We start from the raw sequence: 18,500 nt of genomic DNA on the forward strand, positions 1-18,500 counted from the left end.
GCATTAAAGGTGGAAAAGAACAGGACATGTTTAGGTGACTCCAAATGTTTTTATCTTCATGGTTTCTACTGTCCACTCAGCAGAGATACATTGGAAGGTGTAGCTGATATTATTGCAAAATATCAATAAAATTATTATTTTTTAAATTGGAAGGAACCACAGAACTCAATCTAACACCTGCTAGGAGAGTGGAATGATTTTGAAATAGGAATGTCTCTTGTACATTGAAATTCTTAAACTCTCTAATTACAGAATAAACATGGCTCCATTTCTTGTTCTAAATGAAAGAAAAAGTTTTTCTACACAATAGGCTGAGCTGAGGACCTTTTTGCGTTAAGGAATGTCTTGGTAGAAAGTTACATAGCCCTATGCAAAGCTGAGACTTTTAAGAAGGGGAATAGTTTAAATGATAAACAGAAACTGTTTATGTGTTTGGAATTATAACGAATAAACCTCATTGGTATTGCTTTTTTATTTTTCTTCTAATTCTAGGGAATGTTTTGTTTCAAGACTTTTGACTTTTCTACTTTGCATAAATATCTTTCTCTCCACCCCCAGGTCAAGTTGTCAAATGCATCTCAAGTAGTATTTTATTAATTCTCTGTAATAATTAGTGGTTGACAATCATTTTTACTGCATAAATTGTTAGTTGACAGTTCTTAGATATTTCTTAGTCTAGAGAGCTTGATCAAATCTCATAAATTCCAGGAAATGATCTTTCAAAACTTTTTTATTTTTAGGGACATCAATTAAATATGGATTATTATCTGACATTACTATTTATATATGGATTAGCACTCATTGAAAGGGGGACAAAGCAGGTAAGTATATGACTTACAGAAACACGTAAATATTCTTTTCCTTTTATTCACTCAAATTTAGTTGGTTTAGAAAATGGAACTGCTGATTTTTAAAATGTTTTTTAAAAACTGGAACTATTCGATGACTCTTCTATCATATGCTTCTAAATCTGAACACCAAAAATCAGTAACTGTGATTATGAAAGTGAAAACAAATAATGGGAAGCAATTTACATTGGCTAATTATCTCACTTATTCCAAGCTTGGCTTGTGTTTATATTCAAATGTGACATTTTAAACTCTTAAATATCTAATTTTAAGTGAAACTGAAAGTCATTTATACTTCTCGATAGCATTTTCAGATTATATTTTGATGTTTTTATATTGGAGTTTAATTTTGCTGAGACTCAGTTTCTTCATCTTTTAAATAAGGGGATCAGATTCCCTGACCATTGCAATATCTCTTTTTAGGATTCTGTGATTGTCTTTCTGATTTTGCATTATCTTCTCCTATATTTCCTCAATTATCTTGCTGACATATTCCTGAAATATAAGTAACCTTGATGTTCTTTCTGTTTTCTTGTTGCCATAATAAATATCTATAAATTCAGTCTGGATTAAAAAAAAAAAACAACTTTCTATCTATCTTGTACTGTGTTAATATAAATCCGAATTATTAATGAACCATGATAGAATTTAATGTGCCTAAATTTACACTTCTTTGCATATAAAAATTTTAATATACAAATATTCAAAAGACCTATGATTTCTTAAATATGCTTTGGGAACTCCCTCTACCAATGCAGGTCTATTAACCTGCCTATGACTTAGTAGATTAACTCAAGGTAGTTGTCTCAAGCACATAAAGATTAAGTGCCTTGCCCAAGGTAATTCAGATTTGAATCTGGTTCTTCCTGACTCTAAACTCAATATTTTATACACTCTACCATATTGCCTCTATATAATATTAATTTATATTTGAAATGGCATGTGTGGGAATTTAAAAAACATATATTATTTTATTTTATTTTTTTTTTGAGGCAATCGGGGTTAAGTGACTTTCCCAGGGTCGTACACCTAGGAAGTGTCAGTTCAGATTTGAACTCAGGTACTCCTGACTTCAAGGCTGGTTCTCTATCCACTGTGCCACCTAGCTGCCCCCTGAAAAAGAATTCTTAAACTAAAGATTGTATTGCATTATTTTTATTTACTTTTCCTTAGTGTCAAGGCCAAATTCTGAAATTATGGAGAAAAGGAGGTGTAGTAGAAAGGGTACTAGATTTAAAAGTCAGAGGACCCAGGTTCAAATTGAGAAAGTGTCTCTCTTTTTTAAATTTCGTATTTAATTTTCCCCCATATACGTGTAAAAACAATTTTCAACATTCGTTTTTAAAATTGAGTTCCAAATTCTCTCCCTCCCTCCCCACCCCTCCTATTGAGAAAGCATGCAAGTTGATGTAGACTATAGATGTGTAGTCATGCATAACATATTTCCATATTAATCATGTTGTAAAAGAAAACATAGAACAAAATAAAAACCCAAGAAAAGGAAAGAAAGTTTAAAAAGTATTCTTTGATCTGCAATCAGACTTCATTAGGTCTTTCTCTGGGGATGGATAGAATTTTTCATCTTAAGTCCTTCAGAGTTGTCTTGGATTAGTGTATTGCTGAGAATAGCTAAGTCATTCACAGATGATCATCTTGCACTTTTGCTGTTATTGTGTACAATGTTCTCCTAGTTCTACTCAGTTCACTTTGTATCAGTTCATGTCTTTACAGGTTTTTCTGAGAGCATCTAGCTCATCATTTCTTATATCACAATGGTATTACATCACAATCATATGGGACAAATTGTTCAGCCATTCTCCAATTGATGGGCATCCCCTCAATTTCCAGTTCTTTGCCACCAGAAAAGAGCTGCTATAAATATTTGGGCATAGTTCCAAATTGCTCTGTGTAATGGTTCAGAACTCCACAAACATTGTATTAGTGTCTCAGTTTTCCCACATCCCCTCCAGCATGTCATTCTTCTTTTCTGTCCTATTAGCCAATCTGATAGGTATGTATCATTTTTTAATTTACATTTCTCCAATCAATAGTTATTTAGAGCATTTTTTGGTATGGCTATAGATAGCTTTGATTACTTCATCTGAAAACTGACCGTTCATATTTTTTTGATCATTTGTCAATTGGGAAATGTCTCTTATTTTTGTATTTAACTCATTTCTCTATATATTTGGGAGATGCGGCTTTTATTAGAAAACTTGCTTCAAAATTTTTTTTCACTGTTAGGATTGCTAACTGTATTTCCCTCCATCCTATTCCCCTGCCCTGTTTATTCTATTCTCTCTCTCCTTTTAGTCTGTCGCTCCTCCAAAGTGTTTTGCTTCTGATTGCTGCCTCCCCCAATCCCTTCTATGAGCACCCCACTTCTCTTATCCCCTTCCCCTCCTACTTTCCTGTAGGGTAACATAGATGAGAAAGTCTCTTAACCGCTCCAGGCTTCAGTTTCCTTATCTCTAAAGCAAGGGGTTTAGCCTAAATGACCAATATGGTCTAAAAACTATGAGCCTATGTTTCTCCTAACCCTGCTTATCTTTTATTGTAACTTCAGATTTTATTAGAATTGCTGATGGTTAAGTTGGTGACCATCACTACTATCATTTTATAAATATCAGTGTTGTCTTTCTCACCCTCCCGTCCCCCAAGATCTGTCTAATTCTGCTGAATAAAGTGACTTGCTCCATAGGTGAATGTTATACAATACTTTCATTGAGGAATGACAAACCTTCCATGGTTAGTAAAAATGTGCCAGTTTTGAATGGTAGTGGCTGTCACCACTCCAAATTTTTGTTGCTGTGGTTGTTTACTTTGAAATATCTTATTATACTTTGCAACATTGGTTAGGGAGGGGTGATTGCTTGTAAATTTTATCTGTGAGCATGAGACTTGAATTAGAGGACCCAATACATGAATGAATAAAATTCTTCTAGATTACCATATTTTCTCTAGCCTTTTATATAAAACCAGACTTGGCTTTTTATTCCTCCAGGATTATTCTGAAGCTAGAAGTAAATTCATGACAATGAAAATGGAAATTCAGAAGAAAGAAGATTGTAGAAATTTTTTATCTTTAGTTTATTTTGGATGTGGTTTACTACTAGGCACTCAAAAAAGGTAAGAATTTTAATTAATAAGTACTTTGTGTTGAAACACTATCAATGTGGTGGAAATAGTACAGGTATGATAAATTACATACAGGATGCCAGGGTTTTAACATGCCAGCGATGCTTCATTAATCTGTTCTCTTATTGTTTTATCTTTGTTTTTTTTAACTTTACACTTGAATACTAAACTTAAGTACATAATAAAAAAAGAAGAAACATAAACTTAAATATTAAGACAAATATAAAATAAGAAAAAAAGCATATCATGTATACAGCAGAACATGAGAGGATTCAAAACCTATAGCAATAAATTTCCATTTCAAGAAAGCCTGTATATTAAATACTCTGTTGAAAGCCATCCATCTTTTTTCTTTTGTTCTCTGCTACACATTTTTTACTTTGTTCTCCCCTCCCCCCCCCGCAGGCTACAATTACGTGTGGATATATTTATATATAGATATTAATATATACATACACATATACATATATACATGTATAAACATATACTTTTCCTAAGAGATTCTATTCCTAATCTTTGTTTATATGTTTGTGTGTATCTCTTGTTTCCTGTCCTTCCTGACTCCTCTACTTTATTTCTACCTGCTACCTTCCCCTCCTATTACTTGACCTACCCCTACTCCAGCAATCCCTCCCTTATCTTCCCATTCCCCTACCCCTTCTATATCCCCCTTTTAACCTATTCCCTCACCCTCCCCTCTAAAGGATCCTATTTTATCCTCTCCCTGCTCCCTTAGCATTTTATTTTTCTAAATTTAGAAGACTTTTATACTCTTCTAGATGTATATATATTGTTCACTCTTGAACCCATTCCTGATGAAAATGGGTTTCCAGAACTAACAGCCCTCCTCCCCCATCTAATTTTTCTCTATTGGTTCTTCCTCTCACTCTTCATTTGTATAAGATAATTACTCTTTTTAGCTGTTCCTGAATGGTTTTACTTTTTGAAGTCATATAATGCTCAGGTCTACCCCAGTCTTTTTTATGAACTACCCAATTACTACCAACAATCTTGGACATACATTTTGCATTTTACATACATAAAAAGTAAACAATCTGTCCTTATTTAATCCCTTGTAATTAGTCTTTGGTATGTACCTTATATTTCTCTTGGCTCTTGTATGTCAAATCTTCTATTAAGTTCAGGCTGAAAGTCTGACAGTTTATTAAATGTCCATTTTTTTTTTCTGTTCAGGATTATGCTTTAAGTTTTTCCTCAGTCTCTCTCATTTGATTTTAAGTCTTTTTTAAGTTCTTCTGTGAATTCTTTTTGGGCAGGTGACCATTTGACATGACTTTTTGGGGTAGAAGAGGGTTCTTTGTTTCAGTATCCTCCTTTGAAGATAAACCCTGGTCTTCTCTATTCCCACAGTAACTGTCTGTGATTGGATTCTTCCTCCTTTTTCCTGTGCTTTTTTTTTTTTTTTTGGTAATAGCTTAATTTTTGTGATCACCTCTAGTCCTGGGGTATGGGGGATGGGGCCTCTGGCCTCAGATCCTCCTTCTGTTCTCCTGTCTGACCTTGCACCCAAACCAAGACCTCCAGCCTCCTCTAAGTGCCCTCAGTCAACAGTATCTCGCCTGGTGTGTGCTGGTTCCTCCTTGTTTCTGGTCGCCTCCTCAGCACAGCTGGGTCTGGCATTCTCTGTCAGCAGGGGTTCCCTTGATCTTCCCTGGCTCAGATGCCCAACTCCCTCACTGTCCAGTGGTAAAAGTTCCTGTCTCTCAGGCTGAGGCAGCCTCCCAGCCCAGCTAACCCCAGGGCTTGCCGCTTGTTGTTTAAGCGGTCCTTAGCCTGGAGGTGTTTATTCTTCACAGGGACCAAACCTTGTCATGGGATTTTTCTTCACATCTTCTCTGATTGTCCAAGGAAGACCCCTGTTCTGCCCCTACTCTTATTTATTTTTATCCACTCAATATTAATCTTGAGATGCTGTTTTCTCTCTTTTGTGGAGGAAAATCTTGAGAACTTGGAATTTTCTGACCTATTCTGCCATCTTCCCAGAATCCTCTCCCCGTCTACCCTCTTTTTTTGCAAAGTTAGAATCTGTAGAGGTCAAGGGACCTTGGAGGTCAGTTATTACCAAAGAAGATTCTGAAGACCAGTGAGTTGTTGAAACAAATGGAGTTACTTACTGTCACTCCTATGACATTCCCTCCTGATCTCCTCGTCCTCGTCCTATGCTGCCTCCTCAAAGAATTGATCATCAGACCTGGGAGAAGTCCATCCTTTTCTGCCAGAGTCTATTTATTTAAATTTATTCAGAAGGATTAAATACAGTCAATAAAGGGCTAGAGGGGAATAGGTGTTATAAGTGTAAAGAGGTTCCATTCATACACTAAAGGAATCCCTGGTTCTAGGTTGATAGAACCCTTTTTGATTACATAGTTTAAATAAAATAAAACTAGGCAAGAGAGCCTTTGCCTTGGTAGAAGAGTGGTTGAGCCATTCTTTTCTTTCTTTTTTTTTTCCCGGTAAGGCAATTGGGGTTAAGTGACTTGCCCAGAGTCACACAGCTAGTGAGTGTTATGTGTCTGAGGCCGAATTTGAACTCAGGTCCTCCTGACTCCAGGGCTGGTGCTCTATCTACTGCGTCACCTAGCTGCCCTACAGCCTGAGCCATTCTTACAATACTACCACAGCATTTGTATTCTCTTTTTTTTTCTTTTTTTTTGGTGAGGCAGTAGGGGTTAAGTGACTTGCTCAGGATCACACAGCTAGTAAGTGTCAAGTGTCTGAAGCTGGATTCGAACTCAGGTCCTCCTGACTCCAAGGCCGGAGCTCAATCCACTGCGCCACCTTGCTGCCCCCATTTGTATTCTGTAACAGGCAGGATGACAATTAATAGCCTATATTTATAATTTCACAGTGTTTTCAGACATTTCTCATTTGATCCTCATGATACCCCATGACACAGGTGGTCCAAGCCTGATTGTCCCCATTTGACAGATGGGGAAACTGAGGCTCAGAATTTGATAATTTTCCCAAGTTCCTAAGTCTAGTAAGCTGTAGAGCTGGTCTGCCAACTTGACTCTTTTGACTTTGAATGTAGTGCACTATATTTCTATGGAGAGTATTTGGAAAATATTATTTTTTTACTTTGAGAAATCATTGTCCTCTATCTTTTCGTCAGGCTCTCTTCCACTTTAATAACAAAATCATCTTTTTTACATTTTTTGCATTGACTTTAGACAATCAACTTTAGAATTATGTTAGATAACAGTGGGGAGATTGGTACTACTACTACTCATGAGGCTTTGAATGGTACCATAAATAGATGTTCCAAATGGAAGTATTTTATCCTTAGACAATCCATCAAACACAACAGAGCATATTTTATGGATTTGTTAATGCATGTCTCTGGAGTGCTTTGAACCTGGGCCTCCAATTGCCTGAGGTGTGTATTAAATGCTCCCATTAAAGTAAACCCCTGAGAGCCTTAGTGCTATTTTTATATATATTTTTTCATCTTACATTTTATGTTTAAAAATGGTATTCAGCATATGCTGTCACCAGGGACCATAGTTCATTGTGGAATGATAAGTACTGGGGAGAATAAAGAGTGAGAAAGAGTAAAGGCCTTTTTTAAACCTTTAAATCTCTTACTGTTTTTAAAGCAGTTGCCATCATTTACTGTTTTCCAAATATGCTTCACTGAGGAATCATAATGTAAAAATGTATTTTATACTGAAAAATTTATCAAAATACTTTCATGTGATAGGAGACTCTGTCCTACATGCTAAAATCGCATTTCAGTGGTGCATGAATGCTGCAGTTATTTCTGAATACTTATTTCACCATAAGAATTTTGGGAATTGAAATACCAGCATTTCATAGGATCATGGGATTTAAATGTGGAAGGGAGATAGGAAATCATTACAATCTTCTCATTTTACAAATGAGTAAATTGAGGCCCGTAGTTGGGGAAGCGACTTTGCACAAATGGCAAATAGCTGAGCCAGATTCAGAATCAGAGAATTCAGAGTTGGAGGGAACGTAAGGGATCTTCTAATAACCTAAATAAGAGTCCTCTCAACAACTTCCACAACAAGTGGTCTTCTTGCCTTTGCGTGATGACCTCTGGTGAGGATTAACCTCTCCTCTTCTATGCAGTTCATTCCACTTTTGGAAAGCTCTAATTTTTAATAATTTGTTCATTACTTTAAGCCTGAAGCTACCTCGCCTCAGTTTTCACCCATTGTTCCTAGTGCTGCCTTCTGGGGAGAAGAACAAATCTAATCCTTCTTCCTGGTGGCAGCCTTACCATTAAATGCCTAATTTTTAGATGAAATTGTGAGTCATTCACATTTCTTATCATTGTTAAATCTTCTCTTTTCCAGGCTAAATATCCCCAGTTCCTCCAGCTGATCCTTATATGGCATGATCTTGAAGCCCCTCAAACCTTTTCTTCTTTTAATCCAGCCTCAGAATGCTGCCATATTGCAGTCTACTGTGCAGTACACTAAAACCCTTGATCTTTTTTTTTTTAAATCAGAATTATGCAGTTTTGCCCTCCTCATCATGTACTTTTTTAGGCTGATTTGCCCCATAGGCTTTTTGGCCATATGGTCATGTGAGCCATTTGTCTAAACCTAAATCCACTCTTTGCAAAGTTTGGGTGCATGTTGAGATTTGTTTCCTTTATTTTTCTTTACTATCCTTTATTATTTCTTATTATTTCTTTATCATGAATTCTAAGTTGGAGTGGTCACTTGCCCCCAGATTCCCTGTTATTCAGCAGCCAGTTATTTCTTGTTGATCAAAAGTGGGGTCAGTGTCGCTGTTTTCTTTGTCACTTTTTCTACCTTTCGAAGAATAAAATTGCCATCAAGGCAAGCCAGGAGTTTATTTGCATCTCTGTTTTTAGAATAAAGAAGGGCTCCATTCAATTTCTGAATAATTGAAATACCCTGTCCCTATTATAGAATACTTCTATCTTAGGCTTTTGAACTGTTTTTCCAAACTTTTCACGAACTTTTTTTTCACTTTTGTCCATGTGTTCTGTAGTATATTCCCATGACAATATTCCCTCTGTTTTTCATCCTTTTGATCTTCACTCAAATATTCTCCATCATGCTTCTTTCTTCTAGTTCGGTGGGGAACCTGCAGCCTTGAGGCCACATGTGGCCCTCTAGGTCCTAAAGGGCTACACTTGAGGACCTAGAGGGCCACTGGTTTCCCACCCCTGTATCTAGTTCTTGGATTTCCTCCTGAATAGATCTTTTAAATATATAATATAGCTCTGCCACTTACCTATTCTCTTCATTTTCATTAAGCCACAACCTTCCAGATTTATATTCCAGTCATGTACCTCATCTTTCCACATCTTATTGATTACTATGGGGTTAATTTGCTTTCTTGTGTTGTGAGCTGTAGTTTAACATGTTTCCCATGCTTTGTGTAGTTATTTCTAGATATCTGAAACCAAAGGGTTTCCTGGCTGAATTGCCTCTTGGATTGTTTCTTGCAATTTTTTGAGTATTTCTAGTACTGTTTTTCTTTTTATGTATGTCATGGCTCCTCCTCTCCCTGGTTTCTACCTTGGTGTAGATATTGGCAGACATTGTTTGCTCTCCCTCTTTCCCTCTTTTCAGTTTAAGGTCTTGCTTCGATTTCAGGGAATAGGAGAATTTCCAAATTTGAAGGGATTATTAAGGTCATTTAATCCAACTCATACATCTCCTTAAGACTTCAGCAAGAAGAAGCTATTCAGCCTTTGCTTGAAGATCTCTGATAAGAACAAATTCACTGTGTCTAAAGGCAACTCATTCTACTTTGGATAACTCTAATAGTTAGGAAGGGGCAGCTAGGTGGCTCGGTGTATAGAGTGCTGGACCTAGAGTCAGGAAGACTCATCTTTCTGAGTTCAAATCCAGTCTCAGACACTTACTAGCTTTGTGACCCTGGGCAGGTCACTTAATCCTGTTTGCCTCAGTTTCCTCATCAGTAAAATGAGCTGGAGAAGGAAATGGCCAACCATTCCAGTGTCATTGCCAAGAAAATCTTAAATGGGGTCGTGAAGAGTCACACGACTGAAAAATGACTGAACAACAAACAGTAATTGTTAGGACTTGTTTCCTTGCATTGAACTTAAAACTTGTCTCTGTAATTTTCACCCATTGCTCCTAACTCTGTTCTCTGTAGCCAAGGAGAACAAATCCAATCCCTCTTTCACTTGGCAACTCTTCAGATACTTGAAGATAGCTATCATTTGTTTTCCTCTTAAGCATCCTTTCCTCCACATTAAACACCCCCAGTTCTCTCAACTAGTATTTGTATATGTTCTTTATTTTTCTTGCCATCTTGTTTAGCCTTTTATGAGCATTTGTTGACTTGTCTATGTCTTACCCAAAATGTGACACCCAGAGCTGAATGCAGTACCTCAGATATACCTGAGCAGGGCAGGGGTTTTGGAGTTGTTACTTCTTCGTTCTGCGGATGCCTCTCAGTATAGCCTAATGTAGGTAACATTAGCTTTTTATTGGCTGCCTTGTTCTACCATTGACTCATTGAGCTTGAAGTCCATGAAAATCTCCAGATTTGTTTTTCCACAGGAAATGTTATCTAGCTACATCTTGCCTATCATGTAAACATGGGAAGTGATTTTTATAACTTTTCATTTGCCCTTATTCACGATAATTCTCTCTTCATTCTAGCTGGAAGGGATCTTTGGATATGGACTATCATCTACCATGTTAGCAATACCTCCAAATTTTGTTTTATATACAAATTAGCAAGTATTTCATCTGTGCCTTCATCCAAATCATTAATAAAAATATTAAACAGAGGGCAAGACCCCAGGCAGACATTTCTCTTATCAAGTGCTCACTGCTCCTCTATTTTAAGCCATGGTCCAGAAATCCAAATATTGTTCTAAGACATTTTCTTGATCAAATGTTCCTAAATCTGTCTCTCTTAGTTGCAATGATGAAAATATCAACGCTAAGTCCTCAGACGTTATAATCCCTACTAATTACTAGGTGTCTGAGGCAGTACCATTTTCCCTCACATAAAGTACCCAAAGTAGTCATTTCTTTAGATTTGGGGTTCTTAGTCTCTTTTTTTTCTGTCATGGACCTCTTTGGCATTCTGGTTTAGCTTATGGACCCTTTCACAGAATAATATTACTTGTTTTAAATTCGTAATTGAAGGAAATCCTAAATTATAGTTAGGGGTTAACAGAACAAAAGATGTAACTTTTTCCCACCTAAGTTCACTTACCCCTTGAAATCTATCCATGGACCCTTTTGGGAGGGGGAGGGTCTGTGGACCCTGGATTAAGAATTCCTCCTCTAGAACTTTCATCTTCCTCTCTGCCTAAAAAGGCAAGAGTAAACTATACTTTTGTGAATTTGTAGCAGTTATTTGGCAGCTAGATTGTGCAGTGGATAGGGAACCAGACCTACAGTCAAGAAGACCCGAGTTCAATTTGACCTCAGGCACTAGCTGTGTAACCCTGGTTAAGTCACTTAACCCTCTTTGACTCAGTTTCCTTATCTGAAAAATGAGCTGGAGAAGGAAATGGCAAACCCCTGTAGTATCTTTGCCAAGAAAACCCAAATAGGGTTTGAATAGAGTCTGAAATGACTGAACAACAACAAGCACTTATTTGCCCATGGTTGAAACGTTTTGTTTCTATGCAGAATCTACCTTGCCCTCTGCTAGATGAACCTGGGATACTCAGTCCTTCTGTTATCCCTGTTGGTAGTTCTTGTGACAGCTTGCTGTGACAACCTACTGAGGCCAAGTTCTTTGTTGCCCTGCTTGCTTACCTAGCTGAGAGTCTTAGTTTCTGAGAATGTTGTAGTTTTCTTAGGGAGAGCCTTAGCTTGTTCAGTTCCTTTTGATGGACAATTAGTGGGAAGCTTTCTGAGGCCCAGTACCAATAGAAGCTGACCACAGCTAAGGTGGAGGGGAGGGGGTTTCTAGCTGAATCCAATTACCATCCACTTCATACACCTTTCTGCTTTTTCTAATGATTAGATTTTAAGGGGTTTTTCCTGTCTTCCGACTTCTCTGGTGGTCTTTGTCTGAGTTTAATTATTTCAGATGCTCCCTGTGGAATCCAACAGTATGTGAGATACTCCTATGAACGTTATCATCAAACCTCATTCCTGCCTACTGCAAGAGAAGGTAGAGTCCTTCCTTAGCCCACTTTAGACCCATGCAAACTAGTGTGATTTTGAACTGAGGATTAAAAACATCATAGAATTCTGGGTCTGTTGTTTATTCAGATTGAATGGTATAAAATATCCCCATTACAAACCGAAGCTCAAAAGTCATACCATACAACAGGTGGCAGGAAAAGTAAAATGATTTGCCACACAGACAGGCAAATTTCTTTTCTTTTCTTTTCTTTTTTTTTTTTTTAGTGAGGCAATTGGGGTTAAGTGACTTGCCCAGGGTCACATAGCTAGTAGGTGTCAACTGTTTGGTCTGAGACTGGATTTGAACTGAGGTCCTCCTGATTTCAGGGCCGGTGCTCTATCCACTATACCACCTAGCTGCCCCTAGGCAAATTTATTTTCAAATTATTATCCCAAAATCATATTTGCTTAATGAAGGTTAAAATATGATATTATATTTAGCATAAAGGTAAATCATGCCACAAATACTTTAGAGGCCAAAGGTTATTATATATTTCACACCAATGTGATGATTACTTTCTGCTTAATTTTATGTTATAAAGGTATAGAGTTCAGTATTAGCTTTTTGCATGCAAGAAGTTCATATGCATAGCAACTTCCATTTTGAAGAGCAATGATTTCATTTAATAACCAAATGGGTTCACTGAATTTAAGAGCCAATCTTGTATAAAACTACTGATGCAGACTTAATTCAATTGGGTATTACAAATTTGCAAAGCATTAGTTAAGCTTTGGGATATGCAGTCTCTAGTGATAATTCTGAAATAACCATTCTAACTAAAATGTCAGAAATGTCCGTTCTCCTATCCTGGATGCTGGCTTAGCATCTGAATCTAAAGCTTGATTTTTGATGATAAGATCAAAAACTTTTTCAATTTTTGTTATACATGTCACAGTGTTCTAGGCTATTATTTTATTCTAAGACACAAAGATTATACTAAAATGAGTATCCTGCTGATTATTTTTACAGTATTGTTCTTTGTAGTTATATCGATGGACAGAATATAGGAAGTCTGTCAGTACATACATCTTGGAGAGATACTGAAAACAGATGAAAACAGAATTAAAAAGGAGGAAAAGAGTGAACTTATTTTAATTTGTGAAATTGTGCCAGGCTTTCAATGAGTCTATCCTCATCTTTGAAACGAAATCATGTATGGTTAATACCAGTGTTCTTCCAGTAAAGCTACATGCTATGAATCATGAAGGGCAGCTAGGTGAGACAGTGGATAGAGTACTGGTCCTGAAGTCAGGAAGACCTGAGTTCAAATGTGGCCCTTAGACACTTATTAGTTTTGTGATTTGGGGCAAGTCACTTAACTCTATTTGCCTCAGTTTCCTCATCTGCAAAATGAGCTGGAGAAGGAAATGGCAAACCCCTCCAGTATCTTTGCTAAGAACAAAACAAAACAAAACAAAAAACCAAATGGGGTCACAAAGAATCAGACAAGACTGAAAAATGACTAAGCAATGAATCATGAAATGCCATAGTGTTATTTAAGGTATTATTTTAGTGAACAAGCATTTATTTTCTCTCCCTCTTATCTCTCCCAATGGAAAGAAAAAAATCAAGCAAACCCTTGTTACAGATATGAATAATTAGGCAAAAAAAAATACCCTGTTTGGCCATGTACGAAAATGTATTTCTTATTCTGCATCTCGTATGTATCACCTCTCTGTCAAAATATAGGTAGTATAAATCACTGTCTGTCCTCTGTAAATATGGTAAGTCATCACATTGATCAGAGAATTTAAGTCTTTCAGTTGTTTATCTATACCATATTATTGATTTCATATAAATTGTTCTAATCCTTCTCACTTCACTTTGCATCAGTTTGTACAAGTCTTTCCAGGCTTTTCTGAACACACCCCTTTCATTCTTTCTTATAACAGAATAACATATGTTTGTATACCAAAATTTGGTTAGCCGTTCCACAGTTGATGTGGAGTGGCTTAGTTTCTAGTTCTTTGCTCTTACAAAAGAGCTGCTATAAACATTTTTATATGCATGATTTTTTCCTTAATCTTTGATCTTTCTTACTCTGAGGCCAGGGGGTATACACAGTTTAGTGATTTTGGGTATGGTTCTGAATTGTTTCCCAGAATGACTTTGCCACTTCACAGCTCCACCAGCATCTGCACATTAATCTGTGTGTTTTCCCACAGACTCACCCACATTTCTCATTTTCCTTTTTTGTCAACTTTGCCAATTTGATGGGTATGATGTGGAACCTCAGAGTTATTTTAATTTACATTTCCTAGTTATTTGGAACATTTTTTCCATATGGTTATCGATAACTTGGATTTCTTGCCTTTACAATTTAAAGGTGTTAGTGCTTAAAGCAAATTTATTGCAAGGAATATAAGGAATAAAAAAGAAAACTATTATAAATAAAGCTCAAGCTGAGCTTCCACATTCCTTTTCCTGCAGTTTGGGTCATAGCTTCTGCAAAAGAATCATATCACCAATCAACGAAGTCCTAATATCATGATTATAATATTGTTATGGATCATGGGGTGAGTTCAGTCATTGCTACTGATGTTATCACCCTAATCAATAGCTTCTGCTTTGTTTTAGGCACTCTTATTGCTGCTTTCTTTTCCAGAAATTTTCTGTAGCTCCTGACTTGCCTTAGGGCTCCTAGTAAGTAGCCTGGTAATCTCTGTCCCACTTCCACAGGCTAAATTTCCTCATTGCTACCATCTCCCAGAAATTTCTTTCATTTGTGATTCTTTCCTTCCTCACTGCCATCTACCCAAAAGTCCTCCCATATTCCCCACGGTTCTGTCTCACACCAGTCATTACTTGGTAATTTTTGGGCATATATCCTGAGTCCATAGCATTATGGGAAAGAGAGTTTTTGTTCTATGAGTGCTTCCTTACCCTTTTTCATCTGCTTATCTTTTCTGCTTTTTGCAAAAAGGAAGGGAAAAAGTTGAAAGACTACCACCCCCTCTGGCTTCCATATGCTCTCACAACTGCCTATTGCATAAATGAGAGATCTGGAAAAAAATGTTGATAGTATTTTGTAGAGAGAGAGAGAGCATCGTTGCTTACTCGTTTGTTTGTAGAGTATGGCTCATTCTTATTTGAGACTTTCAGCCTGAAGATACAAGTAATTATAGCTCAGGTTTATTTGTAGTTTAAGGTTTGCAAAACACCTTTCTTATAGCGATTCTATGAGACAGGTGAGAAGTACAGGTATTAGGATTCCTATTTTACAAGTGAAGAAACAGAGTCTCAGAGAGATCAAGTGACAACTAGGAAGTGTCAGAGGCAAAGGCTGAACCTAGTTCTCCTGACTCCTGTATTTTCTCTCCATTCTTTCTGCTATGTCATTTTGCTTTTCAGTAGAATGCCACCACTGAATTAATCAATGAATTTATTAATTGTAACTGGAGAAGGATGCATAGTATTAACCTTGGGGCTATTAAATATAAGCCAGGCACTATTAAAATACTTGTTCGATCAAAATTGTCTTCTTTAACATTTTATTTTATAGCAATTAAGGCTATAAAATTAATTACTAGAAGATACATTCCTTCTATGTGTGCATATGCATATTGTATATGTGTATATATATGTATTATATGTTTGAGCTAATGGTCTTTAAAATTATTTTATAGATATAATGGAGGACTACTGGAATTTCAAAAAAGCAAGCAAGAAATAAAAGATAATAATGAAAATTGGTATGGTATAGACCATATAAAAGATGAAGATTTACCTGAAACGTTTCAAGTAAGAAAACATTTAAGTCTAAGAGATCTACAGTGCCATAATGCTTAGAGTAATCTGCCAAAAATGAAGTTGGGGCACACAAACTTTGTGCTGAATTCTGTTACAAAGAATTATCTCTGTAAGATGTGGGCTATTTAAATAGACAGACATCTGAAATTCAAATAAAGTTCTGAACCTCCACCTAGTAACACAAGGAAGTCTATTAATGTGTCATAGGAAGTAGGAGGGGAGTATATGTACTAATATTTCTAAGTTACAAGTCACTAGAGTAGGTAACAGTTCAAAGTCAGTTCCATTGGTTTTCTTTAGAGATAGATGTTGATAACACTAGGTAACATTAGGTTGTTTTTTTGATTTTGGTAATTTTTACTCATCTTGCTATGATAAAAGTTACTCCTAAAGCTTTGTTCTCACTATGAATCTTTTAACAAATACAGACCTTTTGAAGTAGAGCCCAATACCAGTCAATTAACTCAACAGAAAGTGAGTGCTGAGGTATATAAAGATAAAATAATTTGTTTTCTGCTCAGAAGAAAACTCAGTAATAGGAAGGAAGAAGTAAAACATTTTCCAAGTGAAAAGAGCCGATGAAAGGGAACTTAACTACGGATTAGGAGCAGGATAAAAAAAAAAAAAAACAAACTTCAGCACAGTTCAGCTATTTATAAAAGAGACAGGAAGGAGAGACCCAAAGACACTAGTTTAGTAAGCATAAATCGCTGAGATCCTTTCTAACTCTGAGATTTTGTGAGTCAGTGAAATCTAAGACTAGGCAACATTTTCTGGCCTCTACCTCCTACTTCCCCTCCCTCCCTTCTTTATCTTCTCTTTATCTTCCAGCCCTCTCACTTCTTTTCCCTTATGCCTTCTCTTCTTCCCCTTACTCTTCTTTTTACTTCTCTTTACCTCTTTCCCTCTTTTCAATCTCTTCTCTTTTTTATCATTGTCAATGCATGAATTTTTCTTGTTTTTTCACAGGATCTTCTTGATGACTATATTAAAAAATATGAAAATCTTATAGAAAAGGGGACTATTTGCAGTTCCCGAGATTGTGAGCGGTCTTGTGAGACAGATATTTTAAAGAAATCTAAATATAAGGTATTGTCATTTTCATAAAACTGAGGAAACTTGGAGTTTATTGAATTTTGAAATTAAGTATAGCAGGTTAAAAAAAAGTATCCAAATGTTGCTTAAACTATTACTTTAAAAAACCCTTCATTTCATCATAATTAAAATTTATTATCTGTTACTCTTAAACAATGAATTATAGTATATTTGATTGTCTTTATCAGTGAGAAAGCATATATGTTATCAAAAGAAACTTGGATAATTCCCCCCAAATAGAACAAGAAAGCTTTGAGGAACTTGTAATTCAAGGCCAAACAATATTCACTGATTTGTAGACGTGGGGAAAAAAAAACCCTTGTAAGAAATTTGAATATTTAGGGCCTAAGAAAAGTGCAAATTAGGGTTATGTATTTTTTTTTCTCGTGGCCTGTATGTTTATATTGCTTATATATCTCAGGTGGTCCAACCTAGCTAAATTTGAAGAGGCTAAACCACAAAGTTTAGAGGTCAGTCACTAACTGGTAAAAATGTTTTTGGTCATGGCAAACATAAAGACTCATTACAGAGGCATGAAGGACTTGTTATCTGTGTTGGTAAAACTCAGGTGAAATCCAGATATTAATATATTGAATCTTTTTTTCAAACTCCAAATGAGGCTTAGGAATCATTGTAGCCTATTAACAGCAAAGTATGGAGGAAAGTCTAGTTTTAGTCTATTAGTGTTGGGTTTTACTATTTTATTGTCCTGCCAGATTGAAGCTTGAGTCTGTGTTGCTGTGGTGCTCAAGGTATGGCCTGCTAGAGTTTCTGCATTTTCAACTGCAGAATGCCAAGGAAGCAATAGGAAATGTGGCAATATGGCTGGAGGGCTGGCCTCAGGGTCAAGAAGACATTGGGTTCAAGTCTTGGCTCAGACTTATGTTTGACTCTGGGGAAGTCACTTAAGCTTTTAGTCCCTCAGGAAGTTCTCTAATACTATAAGTTAGGGATGAATTGCTGATCTGCATTGCTAGAGGGAGTTTCCTTGCCAGAAGTTCCATTCACTGATGAAAGCATATTTCCTGATCAAAATCCAGTAAAAGTGTGAAATCCGTGAAAACATAAGAATAACTTATGAAATTATACATAGGTAAGCATCCTATATATGTTATGTGTATATATTTATATCTTATACACACACACACACACATATGTAGTTATAGAACTATATCACATTGCCAGGCTGTTATCTGAAAGCATATTGTCAAATAGGTGCACATTCTCACTTCCTCAGTCCATGAAAAAAAGATCTTTGAGTAGACTCAATAATTTTTAAAAACCTAAGTTAAACCTTAAAAGTATTTATTAAGTGCCTAATGTTTCTCTGATTCTTGGCACAGACTAATTTTTATGCCTGGATTATATCCAATTTTAGAATGATTTATTCATTTTATTATTTTGTATGTATTATTAAATATAAGAGAAAGACTAAATAATAATTATTATCTGCAAAAAGATCTTAGAATAAAGAACTAGAGTGAAAGCCTTCAAAAGCTCCTTTAATCTTCTTGCATTATG

The 18,500-nt window shown here is 36.2% G+C and overlaps 1 protein-coding gene across 6 annotated transcripts in view; it reads left to right on the forward strand.

The window, feature by feature from the left end:
- DZIP3 (DAZ interacting zinc finger protein 3) overlaps positions 1-18,500 on the forward strand; it is a 116,063-nt gene that overhangs the window by 32,707 nt on the left and 64,856 nt on the right. For 5 of the 6 annotated variants that reach the window (XR_003569538.1, XM_027867046.1, XM_027867055.1 and 2 more), the window contains exons 5-8: positions 741-821; positions 3,853-3,977; positions 15,761-15,875; positions 16,854-16,973. Coding sequence is in view for 5 of the 6 variants with exons in the window: in XM_027867046.1 (XP_027722847.1) it covers positions 741-821; positions 3,853-3,977; positions 15,761-15,875; positions 16,854-16,973 (441 nt within the window). In the remaining variant the exon portion in view is untranslated. The remainder of the gene's footprint in view (positions 1-740; positions 822-3,852; positions 3,978-15,760; positions 15,876-16,853; positions 16,974-18,500) is intronic. The other variant, XM_027867075.1, reaches the window with a different exon arrangement.

Source organism: Vombatus ursinus, unplaced genomic scaffold (genome assembly GCF_900497805.2).
Source record: "Vombatus ursinus unplaced genomic scaffold, bare-nosed wombat genome assembly UNPS02001419.1, whole genome shotgun sequence".
NCBI lineage: Eukaryota > Metazoa > Chordata > Mammalia > Diprotodontia > Vombatidae > Vombatus > Vombatus ursinus.